General features: G+C 54.2%; 7 protein-coding genes across 7 annotated transcripts; 3 read left to right on the top strand and 4 right to left on the bottom strand.

The window, feature by feature from the left end:
• Positions 1-4,249: 4,249 nt before the first annotated feature.
• Positions 4,250-4,705, top strand: CORC01_04516 (uncharacterized protein; the record flags this gene model as incomplete). Its single annotated transcript, XM_022616163.1, has 2 exons — positions 4,250-4,346; positions 4,416-4,705. Coding segments are annotated over 2 exons (387 nt in total), but the record flags the coding sequence as incomplete, so codon positions are not given.
• Positions 4,706-7,519: 2,814 nt separating this feature from the next.
• CORC01_04515 (uncharacterized protein) lies at positions 7,520-8,689 on the bottom strand (the record flags this gene model as incomplete). The annotated part of the gene is made up of 1 exon (XM_022616162.1): positions 7,520-8,689. The coding sequence occupies one exon, from the start codon at positions 8,687-8,689 to the stop codon at positions 7,520-7,522; it is 1,170 nt and encodes a 389-aa protein (XP_022477251.1).
• Positions 8,690-10,294: 1,605 nt separating this feature from the next.
• On the top strand, positions 10,295-12,400 carry CORC01_04514 (uncharacterized protein; the record flags this gene model as incomplete). Its single annotated transcript, XM_022616161.1, has 2 exons — positions 10,295-11,120; positions 11,184-12,400. 2 exons carry the CDS (start codon positions 10,295-10,297, stop codon positions 12,398-12,400), a joined length of 2,043 nt encoding a protein of 680 aa, XP_022477250.1.
• Positions 12,401-13,054: 654 nt separating this feature from the next.
• Positions 13,055-15,340, bottom strand: CORC01_04513 (RNA recognition domain-containing protein; the record flags this gene model as incomplete). The annotated part of the gene is made up of 1 exon (XM_022616160.1): positions 13,055-15,340. The coding sequence occupies one exon, from the start codon at positions 15,338-15,340 to the stop codon at positions 13,055-13,057; it is 2,286 nt and encodes a 761-aa protein (XP_022477249.1).
• A 507-nt stretch (positions 15,341-15,847) lies between these two features.
• Positions 15,848-19,076, top strand: CORC01_04512 (uncharacterized protein; the record flags this gene model as incomplete). The annotated part of the gene is made up of 2 exons (XM_022616159.1): positions 15,848-18,560; positions 18,622-19,076. The coding sequence occupies 2 exons, from the start codon at positions 15,848-15,850 to the stop codon at positions 19,074-19,076; spliced, it is 3,168 nt and encodes a 1,055-aa protein (XP_022477248.1).
• Positions 19,077-19,323: 247 nt separating this feature from the next.
• On the bottom strand, positions 19,324-22,301 carry CORC01_04511 (GPI ethanolamine phosphate transferase; the record flags this gene model as incomplete). The annotated part of the gene is made up of 7 exons (XM_022616158.1): positions 19,324-20,371; positions 20,431-20,989; positions 21,042-21,412; positions 21,465-21,592; positions 21,645-21,936; positions 21,991-22,043; positions 22,110-22,301. The coding sequence occupies 7 exons, from the start codon at positions 22,299-22,301 to the stop codon at positions 19,324-19,326; spliced, it is 2,643 nt and encodes an 880-aa protein (XP_022477247.1).
• Positions 22,302-23,237: 936 nt separating this feature from the next.
• On the bottom strand, positions 23,238-23,743 carry CORC01_04510 (uncharacterized protein; the record flags this gene model as incomplete). Its single annotated transcript, XM_022616157.1, has 3 exons — positions 23,238-23,377; positions 23,435-23,485; positions 23,557-23,743. The coding sequence occupies 3 exons, from the start codon at positions 23,741-23,743 to the stop codon at positions 23,238-23,240; spliced, it is 378 nt and encodes a 125-aa protein (XP_022477246.1).
• Between the last annotated feature and the right edge of the window lie 1,114 nt (positions 23,744-24,857).

Below are 24,857 nucleotides of genomic sequence, written 5' to 3'. Positions count from 1 at the left end.
TGTGGCAGTGTGAGCAAGTCTGCCACTCAAGAAACGGGACTGGCCATGTCAACGTTGCAACCGTTGGACGTCAAGCATGTTCTGCAGTAGACGGCGCCCTCTCCCGCCCCTCCAGCACCATCTTGCCTTGTCTCTTTTTGGCTACTCAACTTCTCAACCGAACGCACGGTACGGGATAGCCTGTACTATGTAGGCTGCTCTAAGCTGTCAGCAAAAGACTACTGTAACTCTGTACAGTACGGATACGGTTGAAATGCTCTCGGTTGTCAGTCGTGGCGTTTCTCCTATCCGCTCTCTACTTGACGCAACACTCCCTCTATTTCTTGTGGCAATCTATGTCACCGCAAGTCGACGAGCCGCCCAGGGTCTAGGATAGAATTGGAAACAATAAGGTTCATGACGTTTTGCAAGGCGAGCGCGAAGGTTCCTTTAGCGAGAGTCAAGCGAAGCCAGGCTTTCTACCTCCGTACAGTTGGTGGGATTCAGAAATGGACCAGTCAACTATCACGACACGCGATGAGCGCGTTTTGGACGCCGGATGGATGGAACAACTCTGAGGTATTTTACCCACCCTGCCGCCTTTAAGTTGCTACTAAAGAAAACTCGGCACGACCAAGCTTCACTACCAAGCTCATTCCAGTCCATCAACAATGACCTAAACGACAGGAAAGCCAGCCATCATTCGCACGCGTCGCCCTCCATCTCCATGGCCACCCAACTCTGGGTTATTTATTTCTGACCGATATGAGGACCTCTTATTGGCATCATGATCAACCCGCCGCCACCTTTGCTGCTATTCGCTCATCTTGACACATCTCTCGCTATGCTGATCCTCCCGCCTGCTGCCTCGCAGGACATCCAAGAGCCTTTGCCCTGCGGCCGGGAAATTGGATATGTCGTGTTGGAGGGACGCGTCCCAGACCAGTTGGGTGGTAGAATACCAGGTGCAGCTCTCCATCAAACCATACATGACAGACGCCAGGCTTCCAATGCAGCTTGCGGACACCTCGGCCGATGACATTGGGAAAGAAAGCTATATTCACTGCTTCAGCGCTCACTCGGGTAAAGTCAACTCCATCTGTAGGTAGGCGGCTCGCGGTTTGACCCTTGGCGACTGCAATGCCGTCAGTTCCAGAACACAAGCCCCGAGACGTTGTTGGGCGTTGCCTCGTTCGTCCATTCTACCTCTCAGGATTCGTCTCTGGGAATGTTGGCCAGGATGGCCGATTCCGACTTCGTCGTTCGTGAGCTAGCGTCAGCAGTGTGCATGTCGTTATTAGTCGTCTTTCCGCGGACAGCGGACGCGGCACTCAACGTCACGGATATCCGCACAGGTTCCCCAACGATCAACGATTCCTATCAGACTGAATGATCAGTCCGAAGGACACGGGACGTAGCATAGAGAGGAATAATGACACGATGCTGAAGAGACACTGAGAAGGCAAATCGGCCGATGCTCCAATCCCAGATCTCGGGCGTAGCAAAGAAACTGGTAACCGAAAAGCAGACTTTTTTTTTTAATATTGCTGGCGCCGTCCATGCACGTCGAGCAAAATCCGGAATAGGCTGTCTTGGTGTACTCTGTATGGCCTTGAATGCGGAGAAGGATTGGATCCCGGGGAACATATGCCTGCAGCAACGTCTTCAAAATCCTCTTTCAAGGGACCAATCTTCAAGGGGCCGACCGACTGTCGCTTTCTCGACAGCACGCCTATGCCCCCGGAGAGGCGCCAACACGAAGGTATTTCTCTTTTCTAGACCCGAGGCGCCAGTTGGAGCACCATCGATCGCCACGAGTGCAGCGTCGCGTTGGTTGCAATTCGCCGCGGTTTTTCCGCAATTGTCATCTTTGCTTCCCTAAGGTACCTTACATGGTAGGCAGGGTAAGGAAGGCAATGAGCGGTCGGTCGGGAGGACCACTGAAATTGCTCCACACGACGCGAGCGGTGGGCGGCGGGCCACCTCAGCCCGACCACTCTCTTCTTCCTTCAACGCGGGAATCGAACGGCTGTGGTGTGTCTCGACAGAGCCTCTGCTGAGGACCGGCGATTATTAATGGCCGACCTTTTACAACCCAACTTCCAACCCCCGCCTACCCTGGAGGATTCGCCAGGATACATAAACCCTGCACTGTGCCACAGCGAGGCATCGAGGATTCGTGCATCGTGGAACCAGCATACCTTGGGCTAACAACAGATTCGTCAGTCTAACAACAGATTCGTCAGTCGGTGTGACGGTCCAACTGCTAGCTGCGTGCTGCCGATGCTCTCAAAGAAGCGCTGATCGGCCTTGCGAGTCTGCAAGGTCCCGCGACGCTTACATGGAAGCCCCAGAGAAGGCCAGATGGCCTATTTTCGCGGCCTACGTCGTGCATGCATGACCATGTCGCAAAAGGGCCAAACTTTTATCTACGGTAAATCGTCACAGACAATCGCCGAGAAATAGGCACACCAACCCAAGTCTGTGCCTCAGCATTTCGTTGGGGCCTGATGGCGCCCCTCCTACTGTGCATGTGTGTGTGTGTGTGTGTGTGTGTGTGTGGATGAAGTTTCTTGATCGAGGCAGCAACCGCTCGCCTTTAGTGTTCCTGGTTCGCCATCATTCTGGCAGAGGGCTTGGACTCTCGACTGGTTGTGCCGTCACTCCAATCTCCCCAGCTCCTCAACTCCCAATATGCTTCCTTCATCACGCCACAGTCACCAGCTCACTTCTCACCCCCCCATGCCTCAGCAGCGCCGCCCTCGGATTACCCAACCGTGACTAACTTTCCTTCGACTGCCGCGTTCGAAATACGGCCGATCTTATCGCAAAGGGTGGAGATGTTACAGGTACACTAACATTACATGGAGAGTATAAGGGATCGTGTCATCGATCTAGAGTTTCAATGGCAGTACGACCGCATCCCCGAGCAGGGAGAATCCCGATAGCTTAATCATAATCGGCGCCGGCTCCCCATGTGCCGTCTGCAGTCTCGTTCGTGTGTTGCTGTGTCCGACTACATCCACTATATCGCTCTTGAGCAGATAGAACTCCGGGTCCATGCTGCCACTGGATGGCAGGCGGACCAGCTCTCCAGAATGGACCGTCGTTTCATCTGCTCTGCTTAGTTGAGCGTTGAGAGGCCCTGCCCGGCAAGCCATCCCTCTCCAGAAACAAACGACCGTTGAAGTAGCATCACGGGGTCGAACGATGTTCCCTGTCAAACTCCGCGTTACTTGGACCCAGAGTTCTGCCCATGCTCTCGGGAGTCCACAACTGCAATAGTAGCTTTTCTATTATAGCGCTTCACCTATCGCTTTCTTTATCCATCTCTCGAACTTTCCCACACTGTTCCACTGTCCCGTTGGAGTTTCATCGCCTCGACGCATACGCACCTTTTTCTTCTTATACAGAGGGCATATATACACACTACCGACGTATCGAGTGCAGATGTTGGAGACATCGCCTACGCAGCGTGTAAGCGATGCGACGACGACGAAACCAAGGTATCGTCTTGTTCCTGGGAAGAATTTCCCGGCCCATCGACGCTTCAAACAAACCGGGTATCCTCCGGGCCCAAAGCCGTCAGTCCCGGGAGCGGCTTGATGGCCTCGAACGCCCACCTTTCGGATGGTCCATCGAACGAGCTAGGCACAACCCAGAGTTTCTTTGTCAATCTCCAACAGACCAGCGCGTGACGTTGCCTAGAGGCAGTCCTGTCAAACTTTCTCCCGCTAACGCTCGGACGGTAGTGATCAGCAGAAAATATGAAGGAGATAGCCGTGGCCCGTGGGATGGAGAGAAAACTCTTCTCCGCCCAGCGCTCAGACTCGAGTTTGTCAATAGAGTAGCACAGCCAGTCCTCGACTGTGCTTGGGCAACCACCACGTTCGTCGACAGACTGGGCCAGACCATGAGGTTGAAAGTCAAGACAGACGCTGGTCGAGCCAGCCACGACAGATTTTCGTCTCTCTGGTCTCACATGCTGCCTTCATGATACCTCACCTCTGCGTTTGGTGTTCCAGATAGGCGGGAAACGAAACCGCCTGATCTGGACCCGACGCAACCAACGTTGTTCCCTGGGTTGTCCTATGGACGCCGCCAAAGCAAATCCGATGCGAGAGCGGTTGAGCGTATTCGTACGGATAACTACACGCAATCAATGTGATGGGGTCGAGCAGTGACCTGCAGAGTCATCTTGATATCTGATTTCATTCAATATCACTCTTGCTTGGGGCCATGCTTGTCGGATACGACCAACGAGATCTCCGACTCTTCCAGCCCCCCGGACACCCTTGACTGCCCGAACTCTGGCCGTGCGCATCCGGCCCGTTGGTGCTGGCAAATCGTATTGTCCCGGGACGAGCTTGATGCCCAAAACCCGCTTGTAGGCACACTGACTGACTGACTGACTGCCAGCATACGGGCCCGCACAGACGATGAAGAAGCCAGTGTATCGTTGAGGGAGAGAAGACTGTTGAGCTTGCACGTTGGCCGACGCCGTCTTGTTGCTTGTGCAACTGCCGGCGTTCGTCGCCGGGGTCAAGGAATACTATTGGAGCGCGGCCTGGGCGGAACAGTCGTGCCCTTCTATTCCCCTTCACGTCCCCCCATGCGAAGGATCGACCTGTTTCGGCCAAATTCGAGGGATCGTCGTCCGCCCCAAATTCGGAGGATATTGGCTTGGTGCGGGAGATGCCGGGGTAGAAAGGGGGCCCTTTTCTAGTGAGCAAGCCACCATCGAGACTGTCCAGGATTCTCATCTTCGTGTTTTTTTTTTTTTTTTTTTTTTGGCAAAGTATCGCAATGGAAATTGGCCCACAATCTTGTGGATTGAGGGCCCGTCGAGACTCTCGTGCCGGAGGACGGGTCCTTGCCAGTCGACCAACGGGGCGAAGTGACAGAGTGTTGTTGTAGCTCTTAGCTCTTTGCCCGCCACTTCTCCCGGGCTTCACTTTGGACGATATGAGAAGTGACTGATGAACCATTCCAAGTCTGGCAGAGCTCAGTTGGGACGACGAGATGAGAGGGAATTTCCCGCAGAATGTGGCTTCCTAACGGCGCCCTCCCCCCCACCCCCTCAAGCCGACGTCTTCTCGTTGGGCTTGCTAAGGCGTCCGTAGCCTCGTGACTAACGGAGTCCGCCGCATTACCCTGCCGCTAACGAGCTGCTGGACCAAAGTTAAAGTAGACCGCGGGTCCGCGTACCGCTGTCAAGTAGACTGTGTCTGTTCGCCTGTTCTCGTGGATCTGAAGTTGGTGGTATCATACCGCAATCTTCTTCAGGGGTGACGGAGCTGCGGAGAGGAAGGGGGGGGGGGGCGGCGCGGCACGTCGATGGGATGAGGATTGTAACTGGCCTTCTGAAAATCCTGCTTGATATTGGCTGTTTCCATGACCAGAGAGCCAGGTTGCATCTAGAAGGACTTGACTTGTGAACTGAGCCGTGTCTTCACATGCTGTAAAGACCTGCAGCACCACCCGAGGTCCCTAAGCCATTGGTTAAAGGCCAAACAGTGACATGAGCTTCTCGCGTCCCCTCTGACGGGCAAGTCATCATCCTATGTCGCCAGGCCCCCGAGGGCATACCTGAGTTTGGTTTAGGCCGCTCGACTGCTTGGTGCTTGGGGGCCGCTCACGGAGGAAGTCAAGTACGCTAATGCCGAGCGGTGGCTAGGGGGAGAAGGGGGGTGGTGTCCTTGTTGAGGAGGAGAAGGATTAGAATGAACCGGTTGACAATTTGACGCGCTCCTCCCGTCCGCCTTCGTTCTTCCCCTTCCGTATTCCCTGAGCTTTGTTGGTTGATGATGTTAGTCTGGGTTGGAACTACCTCGGTGTGATGACGGAATTCGCACACCATCAACTACGAAACCGAACTTGTGAGCGGGAAGTTGCGATTATTGGCAACCCTCAACCTCGTGTAGCGCGAGCGTCTTTGTCTCTTCGTAGTGGAGGTGTTTGTCTTCTCAATAGATCGTCACGGGGAGGACCGGTAGAGTCTCGGGGACGACAGGGGTCAAGGCAGCTAAGAGGGCCTCCGGTGTGCCACTTGTGCCGTTGATTCGGGTTCTCAAAAGGGGCCGTTTTGGGACCAGACATTTACAGTTTACTAGAAACTTGCTCATTGTGATTGGGCTTCATCAAAGGGGGGGCGTGTGGAAGGGACAACGGGACAACGGCGAAGGAAGCTTGTAAAGTATGACCCCTTGCATATCGCGATGATGGAAAAAAGGGACATATGGATTCCTCGCCGATCCCATTTTCGAAACTTATCGGTGGTCTGGCTTAATACGGGTTTGAATTTTCCGTTTTCCTTCCCGCCAAGGATGAGGACAGAGATGGGATTGTTTTGCAGACTTAGTATTCGGACCGGCTGTTTAGGCTTGGAGGGCCTAGATTGGGACGATGAGTTGGGAAAGGGCCGGAAGCGCATGGGGTTGAGCATGAGATATTTGGAAGGAGGAGGAGTACATACTGAAGCCTGGAAAGACTCTCCCTCTTCGAAATGGTTCGATTCCAGCCCTGTCGAAACTTTGACTGCTTTGGAATTTTAAGCTACCAAACCATAATGACAAGACTACGAGCAAAGTGCCCTCGAGAACAATGTCCACAAACGAAAAAATCAGTCTTGAAGCTTCTTTAAAATTGAGAAAGTTCCAGACGAACAAGGGGCCGCCCCGACTAAGCTGAATGGCCAATCTCTCCCTCTGCCCCTCGAGGTTGGGACCGAGGTCTCATTGCCTGAATCCTCGTTTCCGTTGCGGCGACGTAGTAATCTGGGAGTTCGAGATGTGCCCTGCCTTTTTGTGAGGCGTGAAGCGCAGGACTGGGAGTAGATAGCCTCGACGGAGTCAACTTTGGCACCAAACAGTCATTCTGAGCCTCATACAACAGAAACGAAGGGGTACACCCGCCACGTTTGTAACCAGTTGAAAGCTGGGAAAGACCCCACTGGCATGGTTAATCTAGTTGGCAGCGAGGCGTGTTTTTTCCCTCGCTCGAGGGTGATAGTGCTTCGTGACCAGAGAGCAGCTTGTTGCAAGACCTCTGGTACATATCTACCTAGTCCTGTCCAGCACAATCTACGTTCATCACTCTCAGTAAGATAGCCTGGATGATTTATGGTGAAAGTGGTATGAGCTAATGCTTTCCCAGGACGGAGAATCATTATCGTTATGTCTTAATTGGGCAATCAATTTACGGCTTGATTCTCTGAAAACCTGAGCTTATATGGAATCCAGTCGGATATAATGGCCATCAAAGACATCAAATGCGATGGCACGAGTCACTTAGCCATTTTAGTCCTGATAAAATGGAAGTCTTACGCTCCAAGAGAAGGCTTCTTGCCGCGGGTTTTCTCAACATATTTCCCTTTTCTTTGACGTAGAATTTTGTTCAATTTTTGCCCGACTTTTACGCAAATAAAACCCTTTGTTCAGTGTTTCCTCACAGATTTCGTTCAAATTCCCAGCCCGATGACAGCCCGATGAAACTCCTTAAACAATGATGGGAAAGCATACTGAAATCAAAAAATCCTGGTTCACTTCCAGAACCAGCTGCCCTTGTCGTTGACTCTGTCATTCTCTTGCTGGTCCTGATCCCTATTCTTGTACCCGCCGGTCGAGAAGCTCGCCGACCAAGTGTAGTTGGAGTGTCTCTCCGTTTGCTTACCAACTTCCTCACCTCTGTCATTGTAGGTCGTGACGGTCTTGGTGATGTGTACGTTTCCCTTGCCGTCCTCGCGTTCCTGTACCTTTTCGATGACGCGCCATCCTTGGGGGAGACCTTGTGGTGTCAGGTCCTTTGTCGAAGAGTGGGTTCTGGGGGTTGGTGACGTTGACGTGGATGTCTCCCGTGAGGTGTTCAAACGGGCTGACCCCATGATTGAAAAATATGAATCTTCCTCCGTTTCTCTGTGGTCCTGCTCGGGACGACCTAAAGATTCTTGCTCCATGTTCTCGTGTGTCAAAGGCTTCCCAGTCTCGTCTAACGCCGAGTCGATCCGGGGAGGATGGGGCCGTTGCTCGTTGAAAGGATTGTTTTGTTCTTGCAGCCACCGCTGCCAACGCTCACTCACGGCCCTATCCAACACCTCTGGCCTGGGTTCCCAGCCATCCCACAGACCTTGGCGAGTGAGCTGGTGAAGCCAAAGCATGGGAGGTAGCCCTTGAGGAAACGAATCGCGGACCTCCTTCCTGAAGCGAACACGTTCGTGAATATCTGGCAGACCTTGACCGCTGCTCACCATGAGCAGATCCTCAAACGCATCTTCAAACCCAAATAGGGTCGGATCCTCACCATTGGGGAGGTCCCGGGGTGCAGGCTGCGGTAGATCGCGGAGTCGTAACGGCGAGTAGGGCGAGTCAATGATGAATGAGAAGCACATGAGCTGGTACAGAGACTCGGTGACTTCTTCGGCTTTAAAGAGGGCGGAGATCGATGACATGGAGCCGAAGAGATCGAAAACTGTGGGATGCGGGTACTGCGGAGATGTCATACGGGTTTGCAGGCCGGTACTGTCGTCGTTGACTGCTCTTCTTTGCTCAAGCTCTTTGTCACTGGATGACGGAGGCGGTTCCGGCCATTGGCTGTTGAGGCGTGATACGGCCGTGGGAATGCCCAGGACTCGCTGGAAGGCCGAGGCGATGTGGTCGTCGACTTTCTGTTTGAAGCGGACGAAAACGTTGTCCGAAGAGTTGCCGTCCGACATGATTAAAATGAGATGGGTGTTTGATTTGTTTCGGGGCTATAAGTCGATGACTTTGCGCGTGAGCGTCTCAGTTGATGAGACGCGTCGGATGGAATCGGTTGTCGTAAGCAGTTCGCAGTTTGTCCTCAAATGCCAGTCAAAGGCTCAAGGCCTACATGGGAGTTGAGGTGCTGTTTATCGGAACAAATTGAGAAAGGAATCGTGATGAAAAGGACGGCGTTGGCAACATCAGCTCACCCGGCAGTGGCGATCGGGGAACCGCGGGGTCTGCAAACAGGTGTGCAGCTGATTGATAGGTACCTTGGGTCGGAGACTCTGAAGTTCCGACAATTTCCCAACAACCTGGGATTGGTGGAGAGCACAGTGACGGCACGGCGCACGGCGGGAGCCCGGGATGGTTCAGTAACGCGCAAGCCACAGCTCGCTCCTCGCTCCACGCACGTGTAGTGGCGAACTCTGACAACTGGCCAAGGCGCAATCGTTCAAACGGGGTACTCGACACCTCGATAAATCTACACAGAACATCCACCCCGGCGAATGCGGATACGCGGATGGACCCCGAGGCTTGGCCCGGTTGCCCCAGCCGGCTGCGTTCCAAGCGAGCCACTGTCGCTGGCGAGTACGGATACCTGAGGAAAGGTAGTCCGTACCTACCCACTACACTACCTTAAGGTAAAGCTGTGGCTAGATTTGACTTGGTCGGCCGGCGTGGCTGCCAGGCGAACAGATGAGACCAGCCCAGAGACACCAAAGAAGTTGGAACATTTCTCTTTCTCACATGCAATCTGCCCCTGTTACTCGGAGCTCTTTCACTTCACTACCTACGAAATGACAGCATTGAGCAGCAAATGTTGAAAGCCTGGGAGCCCCCACATGTCGCCTGAGCCACACTTGACATTTAATAGCATCGGTCCGGGCCCCACCTTTTACTGGTAGTTGTCTTTCATCCTTTCAGGGACCTCCTTTGAGGAACGTCGTTTGGGGGCTCTTTGACCGGGGGACTGATTCCCCTCTGATTGAATGTGGGAACGTGCTTTCATGCTCCAAAATGCCCAGACCCGCGCGTCAGGGTCGGGTTGGGCTTGTATTGTCGACCGATGTGTCGAAACTGAGTGTCGGACCCAGAAGAGGAGAAAGTCGCGGCAGCAGGAGCGTCACCCAAGTAGTAGTACACCGTAGCGGCTGGTTCTAACGCCTGTACTAAAATCCTTGATTGATCCATCTATCGCAGTCCAGTCCAGTCGAGTACCTAAGTACCTTACCAATCTAAGCTATCTTTTATTCTTTCAACCTTACCTTCAATTCCCGTATTCTCGACGCAAATCCTCATGGCCGGCTACGACGATTTGCTTTCCTGCAGAGCTTGAGGTACCCTTTCCCTCGTCATTTGCACCGTCCAGATGATACTGCATCTTGGCCGTGTCCAACCATCCGTCGCGCTTGGATGATAGGCGACTCAATTCGCGCCGTCGTCATCATCTCCAGCCTGCGCCTAACTAGCAACAAATCCCCAGCTGTGTCGAAAAGTAGCTCGTGATCCGACCGACCGCGATACGACTTGTCCCATTCTACCTCGCCTCGATATATACAACCCACCCAGCCGTCATGACGGTAGCTGATGCGGTCGTCGCCGCTGAGCCCGCAGCACGACCGGGTGACGATGGCAAGGACCTGCAGAACTGGTCATCCCTCATCGGCATCATCACCGCCATCGTCGGTAACGTCCTCATCGCCCTTGCCCTTAACGTCCAGCGCTACGCCCACCTTCGACTTCATCGTGAACGCATCCGGGTTCGGCGGAGGGCGAAAGAGGCTCTGAAGCATGCGCCGAGCGGAGGTCGGACGGGACCTTACGGTTCCGTTGGCGGAGGTGGAAGAGGAGGAGATACAGATGGAGACCAACAAGAGAACGGGCAGAATGCGGACCACCATGCCGACGAATCCGAGCCTCTAAGAACATCTTTCCGATCCGAGGACTCCGCTGGCTCCGACTACTCCGGCGACGAGGAGAAGGCCCCCTCCACGTACCTCCAGTCGCCTTACTGGTGGGCCGGTCAGATCCTGATCACGTTAGGCGAGCTGGGCAACTTTTTGGCGTACGGCTTCGCGCCCGCCTCCATCGTGTCGCCTCTAGGCGTCGTCGCCCTGATTTCAAACTGCATCATTGCGCCGATACTGTTTAATGAGAAGTTCAGGCGGCGCGACTTCGGGGGTGTTATCATCGCCGTGGCGGGGGTCGTCGTTGTGGTTTTGAGCGCCAAGCAGGAAGAGACAAAGCTCGACCCTGACGATGTGTGGGATGCGATTACAACTTTGGCATTTGAAATATACTTGGCGGTGACGATTTCGTTGATTGTCATCCTCATGTGGGCTAGCCCGAGGTATGGCCACCGGACTATCTTGATCGATCTGGGCCTGGTAGGGCTATTTGGTATGTGCTTCCTGCATCCGACGGACGTACAGACGAAGACGAACTAACCTTTGTTTCCTATAGGCGGCTTCACAGCTCTTTCGACCAAGGGCTTGTCTTCAATATTATCGTCGACTCTCTTGGCCGCCTTCAAGACCCCTGTCGCATGGGCACTCATCTTCATTCTGCTTTTCACAGCAGTCATGCAAGTGCGCTACGTCAACAAGTCGCTCCAGAGATTCAGCTCGACCCAGGTCATCCCGATCCAATTCGTCCTCTTCACCCTCAGCGTCATCGTTGGCAGTGCCGTTCTGTACCGTGACTTTGAGAGAACGTCAGTTGAGCAGGCCGCCAAATTCATTGGCGGTTGCTTACTCACCTTCTTCGGCGTGTTCCTCATTACTAGCGGTCGAGTTGAGGAGGACATGGATGATGGCATATCTGATGTGGACGGCGTGGAGGAGACAATTGGCCTAGCTGAGCAAGACGGCTACAGCCCGACGCAACCGCTCCCGCCTTCGTCCACCTCCATTCCCTCGTCGATCTCACGCCGGTCGTCTCGGGCCTCCAACGGAAACAACACGAATAACGGGTCGAAGCCGTTCAGTTTTCAGCGAGACTCCGGCATTCCATCCCTTCGCGTTCCTACAGCCGCATCAACGGGGAACATTACTGGCGCCGAGGCGGAACCACTATTGGCTAACCCGTGGAGCAATTCGGCGGACGAAGTGCTTCCCCCGCCTGGCACGAGGACCATATCAGACGAGTCTGTCAACTCGTTCCCCGGCTTAGGCTTCTCGCCGTCAGAGCCAACAACACCCTTCTACGACGGGCACATTCAACCTAGGTATCCCACGAACCCCACAGACAGGCCCGTCACACCACGCACTTCACTACCGCCCCGACCTCACAGCCACAACTATCCGGGGCCCCTCTTCTCCCCATCCCCCCTCTCCTCTACCGTGAGCGCAGTCGTCAAGGACACTCTTCTGAGGAACGCAGAGAGTCCGCTTCTACGTAGGCCGTCAGTGCGTCGGCTGCGTTCCAGCATCAGAGCCAGCCTCTTCATGCCCGACAACAACAGCGAGGGCGGAGACGCCGACGCCGAGAGGCAGGATCTGGTGAGCAGGGGAAACGACCAAGATGGCGGCGTCGCAGAGCGCAGTCGCACGGCGGGCGAGGGCGCCTCTCGCGAACCACTGCCCGGGAGACCGCGGAGTCTGAGTGATACGCTGGGCGAGTTTTTCAAGGTGAAAAAGAAGAGGAGGGACACCAACACGGACCCGGAAGAGGAGGCATAAGGTGGGAGAGAGGAAGGGGGGGGGGGGCCCTGGGGGTTGAGTGCTGAGTGGGTGCAGAGGGGTGTTGGAGGCGGGAGCGGCATTGTTTGTGACCAGCAATTCGGGGAGGCGGGGGGGGGGGGGGGGGGGGGGGGGGGGGGGGGGGGGGGCCTTGGGATTGCTATCGGACTGGTTTCGAATGGGCTTTGGAGTGGGAGGCGTCATTATTTTTCACCAAGCATTGCATATTGGCGTTCCTGGTAGAGAGAAAGTTTGCAATAGGGAAACTGCGGTGTCATCCCTCACGCAAACACACTTGTCCATCGTTTTGAGGCGCGTCTGGTAGGAAATTGGGTCGTTTTTGGTTGACTCTTGTATATAGACAACTTTGTTAATAAGAAACTCGCGCACTACTTGTGCGACGAACTCTGCTTCAACATGACCTTGTTTTCGTATGCTGTACGCAATCACTAGTGACCTTTTCTGCAGTAGGCACCGAGGAGAAAGGCCACTTTCAGCGACGACGAGCATGAAAACGGCAGGCTCACAACTAGGCAGATGCGTTTTGTTGTCAAGTGAAATTTGAAACTTTTGAATATCCTTGGTTGATGCATAACACATCTAAATACAGCCGCCCATAATTACTTCCAACACAAGATTGCATTTCGATCAAGCCTAGCCTCGGGATGAGGCCTTCTTCTTCCTCATCAATCGCTTTCTCGCAATGAGCAGCGGCTTGACGTCTTCGCGATCAACCTTGCCCGCTGGCGCCTTATCACCAGACTTCTTTTCCCCCTTCTCCTCGGTCTCCACCTTGGGTCCCTTGTTCATGTTACCCTTCTTGCCCTTCTTTCCCTTCTTCTGGTCCTTTATGGAAGCCATGTTGGGCAACTCCTTGCTGTCCTTCTTGTCAAACTTGCCGCCCTTCTTTCCGGTCTGCGCGGTCTGGGGAGCCTGCGCATTCGGCTTGTTGCGGTCAAGATTCTTCTCGTTGGCCCTGCGACGAGCGACAACCGAGGCGTTCTCGATGGCAAACTCGACAATCAAGCGCTGCTTCTTGCCTTGCTCGTTCTCCATCTGATAGCCGTTGAGGAAACGAAGGCCCATGAGCGCCCAGCGGTGGGAAGAGTACTCGATGAAACCATAACCGCGGGACTTGCCACCGCTGGTCTCTGGGACCTTGGTACCCTCACGACTCTCAAACTCGATCTTGGCCTGGCGGACAATACCCTTGCGCTTGAGCTTACGGTCATGCTCGGCCTCCTTGTCCTCCTTTGCGCCTCTGACCTTCTCCTCTTTGGAAAGGGGCTGGCGCCTACCTTCCTTAACATCCGTGGCGAACTCGACGCAGGCCTTGCGGGCCAGCTCCTTGAGCTCCTTGGCGCCAATGTTGCGGGGGATGTTGCGGACAGCCAGGCGGGTGAGACTGATGTGCAGCGAGGGGTTGCTTTGAACGAGCTTCTTGCGCTGCTTGGCGCTGTCCTCTCTCATCTTCACCTCGTTGGGCGTGAGCTTGTGGTAAAGAGCAGACCTAGTGTCGAGCTGACCCTCGTTGAGCAGGAACAGACGGCGCTTGTCCTTCTCCCGTCTCTTCGCACTGCCGTCGGCGGCCAGACGCTCGGCATCATCTTTGCTGACTGCCTGAGCAACCTGCAGCAGACGGCCCTCCAGAGTATAGCGGCCGTCATGATCTGCGGATTCGTCCTGCAATACAGAGTGCTTTGTAGGTAGGGTGTTGGCTTGTGTACGTGGCGCGCCCTTGATGCAGGCTTTTGAGTCTTCCTCGTTGACGAAGCAGACAAATCCGGTACCCGCAGGTCTATCAGTTGCCCGATCCATGACGACGCGAGCGTATCTGACGGGACCGAACTTGACAAAATGCTCCTTTAATTGGTCGTCGGTGACGGTGAAAGGCAAGTTTCTGATGAAAAGTGTTGATGTGTTGTCGGTTGATGTTTGCGGCTTCTTGACGGGCTTCTTCTCATCCTCGTCTTCGTTGGCCTCATCTCCGTCAGACAGCTCCTCATCCTCATCTTCATCCTCGTCCTCGTCCTCGTTATCCTCCTCGTCCTCGAGATTCATGATGTGATTTTTCATGAAGTTCTCCAGATCTGCGTCGGCTCCAGTGAGTTCCTTGCCGGAATTTTCGTCTTCGGCTGGTTCCTCCTCATCCTCTTCCACCTTCTGCTGCTCCTTCTTTGGCTTCTCCTCCCTTTCATCTTCTCTGGCGCCATTGACCTTTTCCCATTCGTCCTTGCCCACAGCCCAATCAACAGCAATGGTTCTTCCGTCAATGACCTTTCCATTCATCTCCAAGGCCTTCTCGGCATTCTTCCTGCCGCGAAGAGTGACAAAACCGAAACCCTTGAGCTTGCCCTTGTTTTGGGGAAGATCGGCGAACTTGACGATTCCGTAGGCGCGGAAAAGTGCACCCAGCTGCGCAGACGACTTGACAGACCAAGGAAGGTTGCGAATGATCAATTTCGGGGCTTTCCTGGCCTCTTCGAGATCTTCCGCACGCTTCTGCTTCGAGCTAGACGCGGCCGCGCCGACGGCACTCTCTTTTGCGTCGCGAGATCTGGCTTCGGCAACATCGACCTTAATGCGGCGTCCCTCCCAGAGGATATTGTTGAGCTTCTTCTTGGCCTCCGTGGCATCTTCAGCATCTGTCAAAGTAACGAAGCCGTAGCCTCGGGATGCTTTGGTGGCCTTGTCGAGAACGACCGTCGCATGCTTGACAGGAAAATGTTCGGAGAAGAAATCGGTCAGGGATTCGCTAGTGGCGGTTGCAGGAAGAGACCGAACGAAAAGAGAGCGATTTGCTTCCGTTCGGGCCTTTTTGGCTTTCGGTTCCGATACAGCGTCTGCGGCGAGGTTCTCTGCGACGGCGGCTGCAACAAGAGCATCGTGCTCGTCCTCCTCCGCTCGTGACCGCTTCAACGGCTTGCCGGGAGACGACATGTTGTGTAGCGAGAAGGGCGATACACTACAGTGGTTTCAGAGGGTATTAATGAAACGAAGAACAAAGATACAAACTGAAAACCTCAATTGTCGTGGGAGGTTGTGGAGAGGTTTGGTCCTCTGCATAAGGTGGTAGGTAGGAGATGGCTGGCAATTCGCTGCTGCCAAATTCTTCGATAAGGATTTTTTTTCTGAGCTTATCACCACGTGCGGGTACTTGGAGTCGGGAAGCGGGGATGAAGTTGACCGACCCCGCGCTATACCTGTTTTGGAAGTCTATTGACTTACCTGTTACAGACTGGATGAAAACAAAAACGCGCTGGGGGGTCACCCACTGTAATTGTGCGTTGGCAGCCAATTCGCGAACGGGGCGCCTGTCATCACCCAGACTAATCAACAAACACAGTATTTTTTGGCTTCATTCACAACGACACCTTTTCCTGTGTCTCATGCGGTCTCGACTGATCCGCCGCCATCTGACGACAACACACGACGACAAACCCCAAGATGCCCGCACGAGTATCAACTAGGTCTACGAGGACCTCCGCGGCAGTGTCGCACAAATCGTCCGCAGCGACCCTTGGCTCTCGAGCATCAACAGCATCCCGCTCCTCATCACTCGCCGCAGATATCCCGACCGAAAGACCGGACAATGAGCTTCGCGGCCAAGTATGCGCTGTATTCCGCGATGCGCAAAGAAACACGGCATCGCACCGCAAATTGGTCGTCACGTTGCGCAAGATCCAGGAAGCTTGCGCATACGAGCCAACCAGCTTGAAGAAATCCGCAGCAAACGACTTCGATGAGGAAGCCTTCAACTCCGAGTTCGTCCGATGTGTCTTGAGAGTGATGCCCATCAAGAAGGCAGAGAGTGTTGGGGAGAAGACGATTCGATTTGTCGGATTCTTCCTACGACATGCGAACGACAAGGACAACGAGATTCTTGGAGAGGTCGATGAGGATGCTAGCATCATGCCCGAGACCCCCAGCACCAGACTTACCAGCTATCTCATGAGCACGATCTTGCCTCTGATGACAGCCAAGGACAAGTTTGTTCGATACAGATCCACCCAGCTGATTTCTCACATCATCAACTCCCTCGACGCCATCGACGACGATCTTTTTCAAAAACTTCGTCACGGACTTCTTAAGCGCATTCGTGACAAAGAGGCAATGGTTCGTGCACAGGCAGTTCTGGGCCTGGGACGTTTGGCTGGCAACCAGGTTGATGCGGCCGCGAACGAAGACGGCAGCGAGGACGACGAGGCCAGCGGGCTGCTCGAGAAGCTGCTGGAAGTTATACAAAACGACCCAAGCGCAGATGTGAGAAGGTCACTTCTCGTCAATCTCCCCATTCTTCCTGCCACTCTGCCATACTTGCTCGAACGCGCCAGAGATCAGGATGCTCTGACTCGTAGAGCGGTATACTCGCGACTGCTACCCGCCCTTGGCGATTTCCGACATCTCTCACTCTCAATGAGAGAGAAGCTCCTCAGATGGGGTCTCCGTGACAGAGACGAAAATGTTCGCAAGTCTGCGGGAAGGCTTTTCCGCGAACGTTGGATCGAAGACTGCGCTGGTGTTCCGCCGCCCGAGGAGGGGGCGCCGCCTGCGGAACCTTCGCCGCCAAACTTTGACGGTCTCCATGAGCTCCTGGAGCGTATCGACGTCGTGAACTCCGGCGTGGAGAACGGCGTGGCGCTCGAGGCGATGAAGGGGTTCTGGGAAGGTAGACCCGATTACAGAGAAGCCGTCACATTTGATAAGAACTTTTGGGAGACGCTTTCTGCTGAGTCTGTCTTCACGGCTCGCAGTTTCAACGACTTTTGCAGAACCGAGGGCAATGGCAAGTTCGAGTCTCTGGTCGAGGAAAAGCTGCCGGAAGTGACCACCCTCGCGTTCTATCTCGAGAGATACCTTGGCGTCCTGATTGAGGCTATTAAGAGGGTGTCTCAAGCAGAGGGCGAGGAGGACGAAGAGGAAGACACGGTAGAGCAGGAGTTCATCGTCGAGCAGATGCTCCATATCGCCATCACTCTTGACTACTCCGATGAGGTTGGCCGTCGCAAAATGTTTGCTCTCCTCCGCCAATCCCTTTCAGTCCCTGAGCTCCCCGACGACGTAACAAAGCTTACGATCAATGTTCTCCGAGACATATGTGCTCCGGACAATGCCGGCGAGAAGGAATTCTGTTCTGTAGTGCTGGAGGCCGTTGCCGACGTTCACGATACTATCGTCGACGACCCAGCACCAGATGACCGCACCGATGATAGCTTTCACTCGGCGAGGTCCGAGGTCAGTGGCGACACCACACCCACGAGGAGTGGAAGCCGGAATAAGAGCCCTGAGCTCAGTGAAGAAGAAGCCAGGGCAAAGGCGGTTAAGGAGATCATGATCAACATGAAGTGCCTACACATTGTGCAGTGTATGTTGTCAAACGTCGCCGGCGACCTGCAACAGAATGACCACCTGGTGTCGATGCTTAACAATCTTGTCGTCCCAGCTGTGCGGAGTCACGAGGCACCGGTTCGTGAGAGGGGTCTTGTCTGCTTGGGCCTCTGCTCCTTGCTCGACAGGTCACTGGCCGAGGAGAACCTGACGCTCTTCATGCACTTCTTTACCAAGGGCCACACTGCCCTCCAGATCACCGCGTTGCAAATTCTCACTGACATCCTCAACGTCCATGGCGCTCAACTCCTCAGCTCAACACCAGCATTACTCAAGGTCTACATCAAGGCTCTCAAGTCGGGAGTTCGGTCACCTGAAGTCCAGGCTGCCGCAACCCTAGCGGTATCCAAGCTGCTGCTGGGACGTGTCGTCACTGACACGGAAGCTTCGGCGGAAATGCTCAAGACGCTGGTTGTTCAGTACTTCGACCCCGTCACTGCTTCTAATCAAAGTGTCAGGCAGGCTCTCAACTATTTCTTGCCTGTATTCTGCTACTCGCGTGCGGAGAACCAGGATCTCATGCGTACCGTCGCTCTGGATGCCCTCCACGCGTTGTTGAACGTCCGCGAGAACTTGGAGGACGATGACGCTGATGTAAATGAGGAGATGGAGAGTCTGACGACCATTGGTGCTTGCCTGGTGGATTGGACGGATCCTCGCAAGTGCTTCAACCCTGCTACGGGGCTTGATTTGGAGAAAAAGACTGTCAATGGTGACATTCACCTAGAATTCGCCCTGGACATTCTGGACCGCTTGGGCGCAAACTTGAGCAGTAAGTTGCCACGCCATCACCTACCACCATTGAGAGAATTGAATCTAACACATATCTGTAGAGGAAGAGAAGAAGGTGGTCGCTCCTCTCCTCGGAAAGTTGTACATCTCGCCCACGAGTACCGAGGAGAAAATCAGGGAAGTCTATGACGAGGTCACCATCGCCGTCAACGACAAACTCGTCTCCGACACCACGGGCCGCAACGCCCTCAACAAGATCCACGTCAGCCTGGGCAAGATTGTCGCCAACCTCGGCGAGCAGCAGGAAGGCGAGCCGCGCCGCATGAGCAGAAGCGTCTCCGTCGCCGCGTCGGTTGCTGGCTCCGTCGCGCCGTCCGTTGCCGGTTCTGTCGCTTCATCTCAGAGGCACGACGCCGACGAAGACAAGACTGTCACCTTGGAGCCTGATATCAAGGAGGAAGACGAGAACAGTGATGACACTGTGATCCAGAACACTCGGCAAGATGATGGTAACTCTATCGTGAGCGAGCTGCTGTCGGATGAGGAGGTCGCGTGATGACCAGATTATGCATGGGTGGATTCTTGAATTCGGGTGGTACTTTTGGCTTGAATACCTGTTCCCGGGTCTCGGGAGCATTGCGGAATGATTTCTCTACAAGAATTGATGATCTATGTACTAGTAATGATGACCTTTTTGCAGGATTGACAATGCCTATGCCTTTTCCCTTTCTATCATTCTTCTTTAACACCCTGCCTGGCATGGAAACTTGAAGTTTACTAATTGGTGAAAGGTGAATGGTCGTCTACCAAGCCGATCCCAATCGGTATAATAGGCCGCCAAACACGACATTGACGAGGAGATGCTGCCCAATGGCCCAGGCCATGCAGTACAGATACTTTGGCGAGAAGACAGTCCACACGAAGAGATGCGTCCGCAGGGCCTCGCACGCCACCATGACGAACGCGACGCTACACGCCGTGAACAGGGTCAGGTGCCCTACATGTCGCAGGAACACGTGTCTGCCCTCACCGCTACCACCCTCGGCGGCCCTGCGGCTACGATACTGCAGAAGGAGCAGGTTCGTCGCCGAGGCCCAGTAGATTGGCCCGACCCAGTTGCTCACAAAGGTCAGCGCGCCGACGGCGACGACATTGAAGCCGCCCACGCCGTTGTAGGCGCTCGAGAGGTCGACGGAGGAGATTGCATTTGTGCCGCCAAAGGCGAAGAAGGAGGCGTATTGGAGTAGGACGGAGGTCGTGGATAGGATGGGGAGGGAGAGGTCGAGGGAGGCAAGGAAGGGGAGTTGGAGGGTGAAGAAGAAGAGGAGGGGGATGTTTGTGACGCGGGACTGGGTCGCGAGGAGGAGGGTTACTAAGTGGTGGAGGAGAGGGGACGTGTGTCTTGCTTCGGTCTTGGGTTTGGAGAGGGCGAGGAAGGATGAATAGAGCGCCGTGATGCCGATGCCGGCGAAGACGAGGCGGGCTCGGGTGACAAGGGAGACGCCTTGGATGAGGGTGTTCAGGGTTGCTAGGCAGCCGGTCACGAGCTCGGGGGCGTCTTCGCTGGTGAAGGCGAGCTTGAAGGTGAAGGCGGAGATGACCAGAGTGGCGGATGCGGCAGTTGCGACGGTGCCAGGGAGGCCGCGGAGCTTTCTGAGTATTTGTACAAAGAGCAAGAGGTAGGTTACGCTGACGAGGACCCAGAGGACGGACGGGCTTGTGACGATGAAAGTCTTGACGATGTCGGGTTCGCCGGCACGCTTTTGGCCTGTTTGATTCCATCCTCGGATCAATCTGGTCGCTGTTAGGGCGATAAGGAGAGATACGAGGGTTTTGAACAGGCTGCGAGTGCTGTAGCCCATGTCAGTTTCATGATGCCCGTGGTTGCTGGTGAGTTGCGTGGCACTCACGACTGCATCTTCTTGGTGCCCATGGAACCCAGCCAGATGGACGTAGCCCAGTACCAAAAGTGGTGTTCTTCTTCCACGTAGCTGCTCGCGAACATCATGATGCCATATGTGACCGAGATGACTAGCAGCGGTATGAGACTGGTCCGAGCACCGAAGACGAGGGTGCCGGTGACGAGGCCGACGATTGCTTCGCCGATATGTAGCCTTCCCATTTCATAATTGCTGGCCATGCTGCTCATCAAATCCTGGGCTCTGCTAAGCCACTGCCCGGGTGTCAGTATAAATCCATGTTTGAGATCAACGGGGTTAGAGGGTTTGCGAACCTTGGACATGGCTTCTTGCCAAGTTGGGTCCAAGTCTACTTCGGCATCCATGGTTTGAAGTGCTTCGTTGACGCGGTGCCATTCACACGCTAGCTCATGGGCATCATCCCGAGGGTTTGAGCAAGCCTTTTGGTCAATGTTAGACGTTAAATCAAACATCTCGGAGCCGAAAGTTGCTGTTACAATGTTCAATATCTGCCGAGCATTGCGGACGAGCAATTGAACCTGGTCATTTTCTGCGCAGTGTGAATCACTACACAGTCGAACTTGGAGGCCGGACGAACTCACTGTTTGGCCAGAAAGGAAGAAAGTCGGAGATGAATGCGCCGAGGTTGTTTTGCGGCACCGGAAAGCCCAGCAGAGCACCGAGGGTAGGTGCCAGATCTGACTGCTCAATCTTGGTGTAGTAGGAAAAGTCCTCTCGAAACGGAACAGGGGCTTCCAGGTTTCGATGCAAGGTCTTTAGTTTGGGAGATATGAAAACGAGGGCCGGGGAGGTCTCTCCAGGTGAAGAAGCTCCGTGATTGCCGGCGTCATTCATGCCGTGATCGCCGCAGAGAACCATCAACGTAGAAGCCATGTGGTCTCGTGATTCCATGGCGTTGTACATGCGCTTTACGATATCGTCCATTTCCTGTTGTTTTGGTACCATGTGCGAGCTGACTATAGTTAACAGGGGGAACTAGGAGTGCGGTCCAAAGCCGGTCTCACCTTCGCGGCCCTGCTTTGTGCCCGATGTGATCGACGCCGAGATAGTGCAGGACCAGCGTGCTCCAATCATCATTCTGCAGTTCGGTATCTATGTGTCTGGTGACGTTGTTGTCCACCTCGGTGAAATCCTGGGACACCAGTCAGTTGGAGGATAAATGGAGGTGGATGATAAAGACTGACTGCTACGAAGAAGCTCGCGGTGCCATCGGCGCGATCAAATGTGCCTGGGAAGAGCTTCAGCCACGTGTCATCGCCGTACATGATCATTTTTCCGGTCTGCTTGGCTTTCATCTGGGCAAGCCAGGTGTCCTGGGCAGCGAGAGTCGAGGACGAATCTGCCTCGTCCAGATTCAAAATGACGTCCAGGAAAGACGGGATTGAGCCAGTGGTGATGGCTTTGATTCTAGGCATGGTGACGGTTGGTGACCGCGCGTATGCAGTGAAAGGCAGAGCGGCGCCATCGCGGATGAGTCTGAAAGATTGTTAACACAGCGAGGGTAAAGCGGTAGGGTGCTCGTCGGCTTACTCTTGAGTGTATGTGAAGCCGGTACCGTTCAAGTACACGAAATCGCTGTGGTTCTGTCAATATCACCATAATAAAAGCTGCATGATGAGCTGCGTATACCTTCGCAATGCATCGACTACCATGAAGATGAGGCGGTTGAAGGGTGCCGGTGGCGGCGGACCATATTCGAGGGCCTCATACTGGGCCAAACCTGGCAGAACTGGTTTATAGGGAAAGAAGCCGGTAGCGAATATGAAAACCGCCAGGGGGATCAGGATGTTGGCGATTGTGAGATGGGTTGCCAGGAAGCCCGGGCCGTACCGAAAAGACATGTTCGCCGCGTATCCATCAAGATGACCATTGGCCGCAGGGTCATAAGAGGAATGCCACGTTTACTTGTGGGTATTATTGAGATTGTCGGGTTTTGGATGGCCGGAGAACAAAGTCATCACTCTTAGAAAGCAATTGGCTTATTCGATCATAATGCGACAACGGATGAACGGCGCGCGAGCCACGGTGAGTTGGAAGACGGTTGGAATCGCCAATCTGCAGGCAACGGTGGCAGTTTAGATTCCAAATGGGCAAAGCAAGTGCCCGGCAGGCGGAGTAAACAGCTGTGAGGGATCCGTAAGGGATCCGTAGGGATGGTAAGGTATCAAGGTAGAAAGATGATTACCCTGGTATATCGGTAAGGTAGGTATGATGGACACGACAGGAGCTCAAGGTAGAGGACACTGTAACAGCTCTTGCACAGGGATGAGGTGCACCCAGCTGGAGGGAGTCGCGCCCTGGCTGTGATTGGTCGAGAATATACCTAATATGAGAGTCCGAGCCCGGTAGCAGAGTGACCCCGGCCGATACGGGCAGTATTCTTCCGCTTCACCCGAGAATCAATGACCAAACTAAGGTAAGTCCAAGTGATCTTCAACATGAAGAGGTTGGGGGTTGACAGTTTTTTTCATTATTCGTCTGGCAGTTATACAACTATGCTCAGTGCCATGTCTACCGGTCTATCAACTTTTGACCGCCTCTCCAATATACTCTCAATGTGGTGAAAAGTGTGAAATGACCCCCCAAAATAACCGATGAAAATTTTAGTCTCCCACTATTCACACGAACGCCGGAAAAGGAATTGGACATGGCCAGGAACGAGTCCCTTATCACGAGACTCAATGCGCGAGTGCGCTGCGGCTTTCCTATCAATGAGCGGCTCTTCGCCCATGATACTGCGAGAAGCCAGGGGAACCAACAGTGGAGGTTTCAAGCCTTTACTTTCTCTTGGAAACTCCGCCCTTGGAACCTCCGCGACGATCACTGTACTTGGGGAAGACGACCTTGGAAGTCTTCTTCCTTTGCTTCTGGATTCTGCCAGAGCGACGTTTGGGTTTCGCCGAGTCAACGTCCATGACTGTGGCGAGAGTCAGTTTTCGTGAGTCGTAGAGACTACCATGTGAACTCAGCTTACGGGTATCATCCACCTTGGCCTCCTTCTTCTCGTCCTCACCGTTGATTGCCGCTGTATGAAGGTCAGTTTCGGAACTTATCAACTCGTGGAAAGACCATCAAATAGCCGGTCGGGGAGCTCACCCTCGTCGTCCTGCTCCTCAACATCCATCTTGATATCAGCCTCCCTCTCAGGCTTGGGGGCCTTTGCCAGTTCTAGCAGCTTCGCCGAGAGACGCTCAGCTCTCGCCTGCTCAACAGGGCCAAAGACATTTGCCTTGAGTCTCTGGTTGTTCTTCTTGATGACACTGGCTCTTGCGCTTTTGGCCATTGTTGCGGATATGTGCCGGCGGTGTGGTGTTTGTGAAGATTTTCAGGTGGCGCCTCGATGAGTATGCACAGACAAGAAATGAGCTGCAGGTTTAGGGGGGGGGGGAACCAATCGCGATATGCCTTCGGTTCTTGAAAAACGTCGAGGTTTCTAGTCGGTGAAAGTGACCATGTGAAGGCGAACGGTCTTCACTGAGTGATGGTAGGAAATTTTACACAGGCGGTCGCAGCCGGGCCCCGCCTCCCAATCCAGTCGTCCACTCAGGGAGGCACGGAGGGTAGGTAACGATGGTTTGGACGGCAGCAGTCCTTGGGTCTCACATGGGCCAGACCAGTCAGTGGTCCGTTGCGGGGGCTGCCGGCTATTGGCACCCCCACATTCGTCCAAATATAAGGTGCCTCTGACTGTCAGTCGTTCTCACGGTGCCCGGCAAGGGAGAAGGCCCAGGCACTTTCGATTTCCTTCTTAGGGGATGCAGATGCTGAAACAACGGCCGCACATCCGCTGTAAGATTCATCGGTTCGGGCGCTCATAGAACCTTCATCTACCTACCTAGGTACCTAACATACGGATACATACGCCCCCCCTAAAACCCATACTTCCCATCTTTTTCTGGTCCACTTAGTCTCGACGACTCCCAATCTCACCTCAGCAGTTCACTTGACAGATACCTAGGTGCCTCACCTTCACTTCCAGGTTAAGGTAGATTGTTTTAGGCCCACACCCGACCCTGGATGCAGCCAGTCTCGTCTTCACATCCGCAGCACTCAGAAGGTACCTTAGGATTTCAGGTGTTGTAGACTCCAGGCCGTCCAGTACCTCCTCACAGAGCCCCAAAAGGTTGGCGCCGGTCGCGAATGACATCAAACTTTTGCCGACCCGAGAAATAGCCCACGGCCCAGTTTGACCTCACATCATCATTCCGCTTCGACTAATGCCGTTGTTGCCTTGGATGCCGACGTGCTGTCTCTCTATCTGCTCGAGGCAATAGAGTTCGTACTGGTAGACATCTGTATTATCTCGGACACATCACTGTTATGGTCGCCGTTGAGGACATTTTTCTCTTGTCGCAAAGCAGAGGGTGAAAAAAAAAAAGGGAAGACGGGACAGGAAG

The sequence above is a fragment of the Colletotrichum orchidophilum genome (assembly GCF_001831195.1).
Source record: "Colletotrichum orchidophilum strain IMI 309357 chromosome Unknown Scaffold_30.1, whole genome shotgun sequence".
Classification (NCBI taxonomy): domain Eukaryota; kingdom Fungi; phylum Ascomycota; class Sordariomycetes; order Glomerellales; family Glomerellaceae; genus Colletotrichum; species Colletotrichum orchidophilum.
This window is presented reverse-complemented; position numbering and strand designations above follow the sequence as displayed.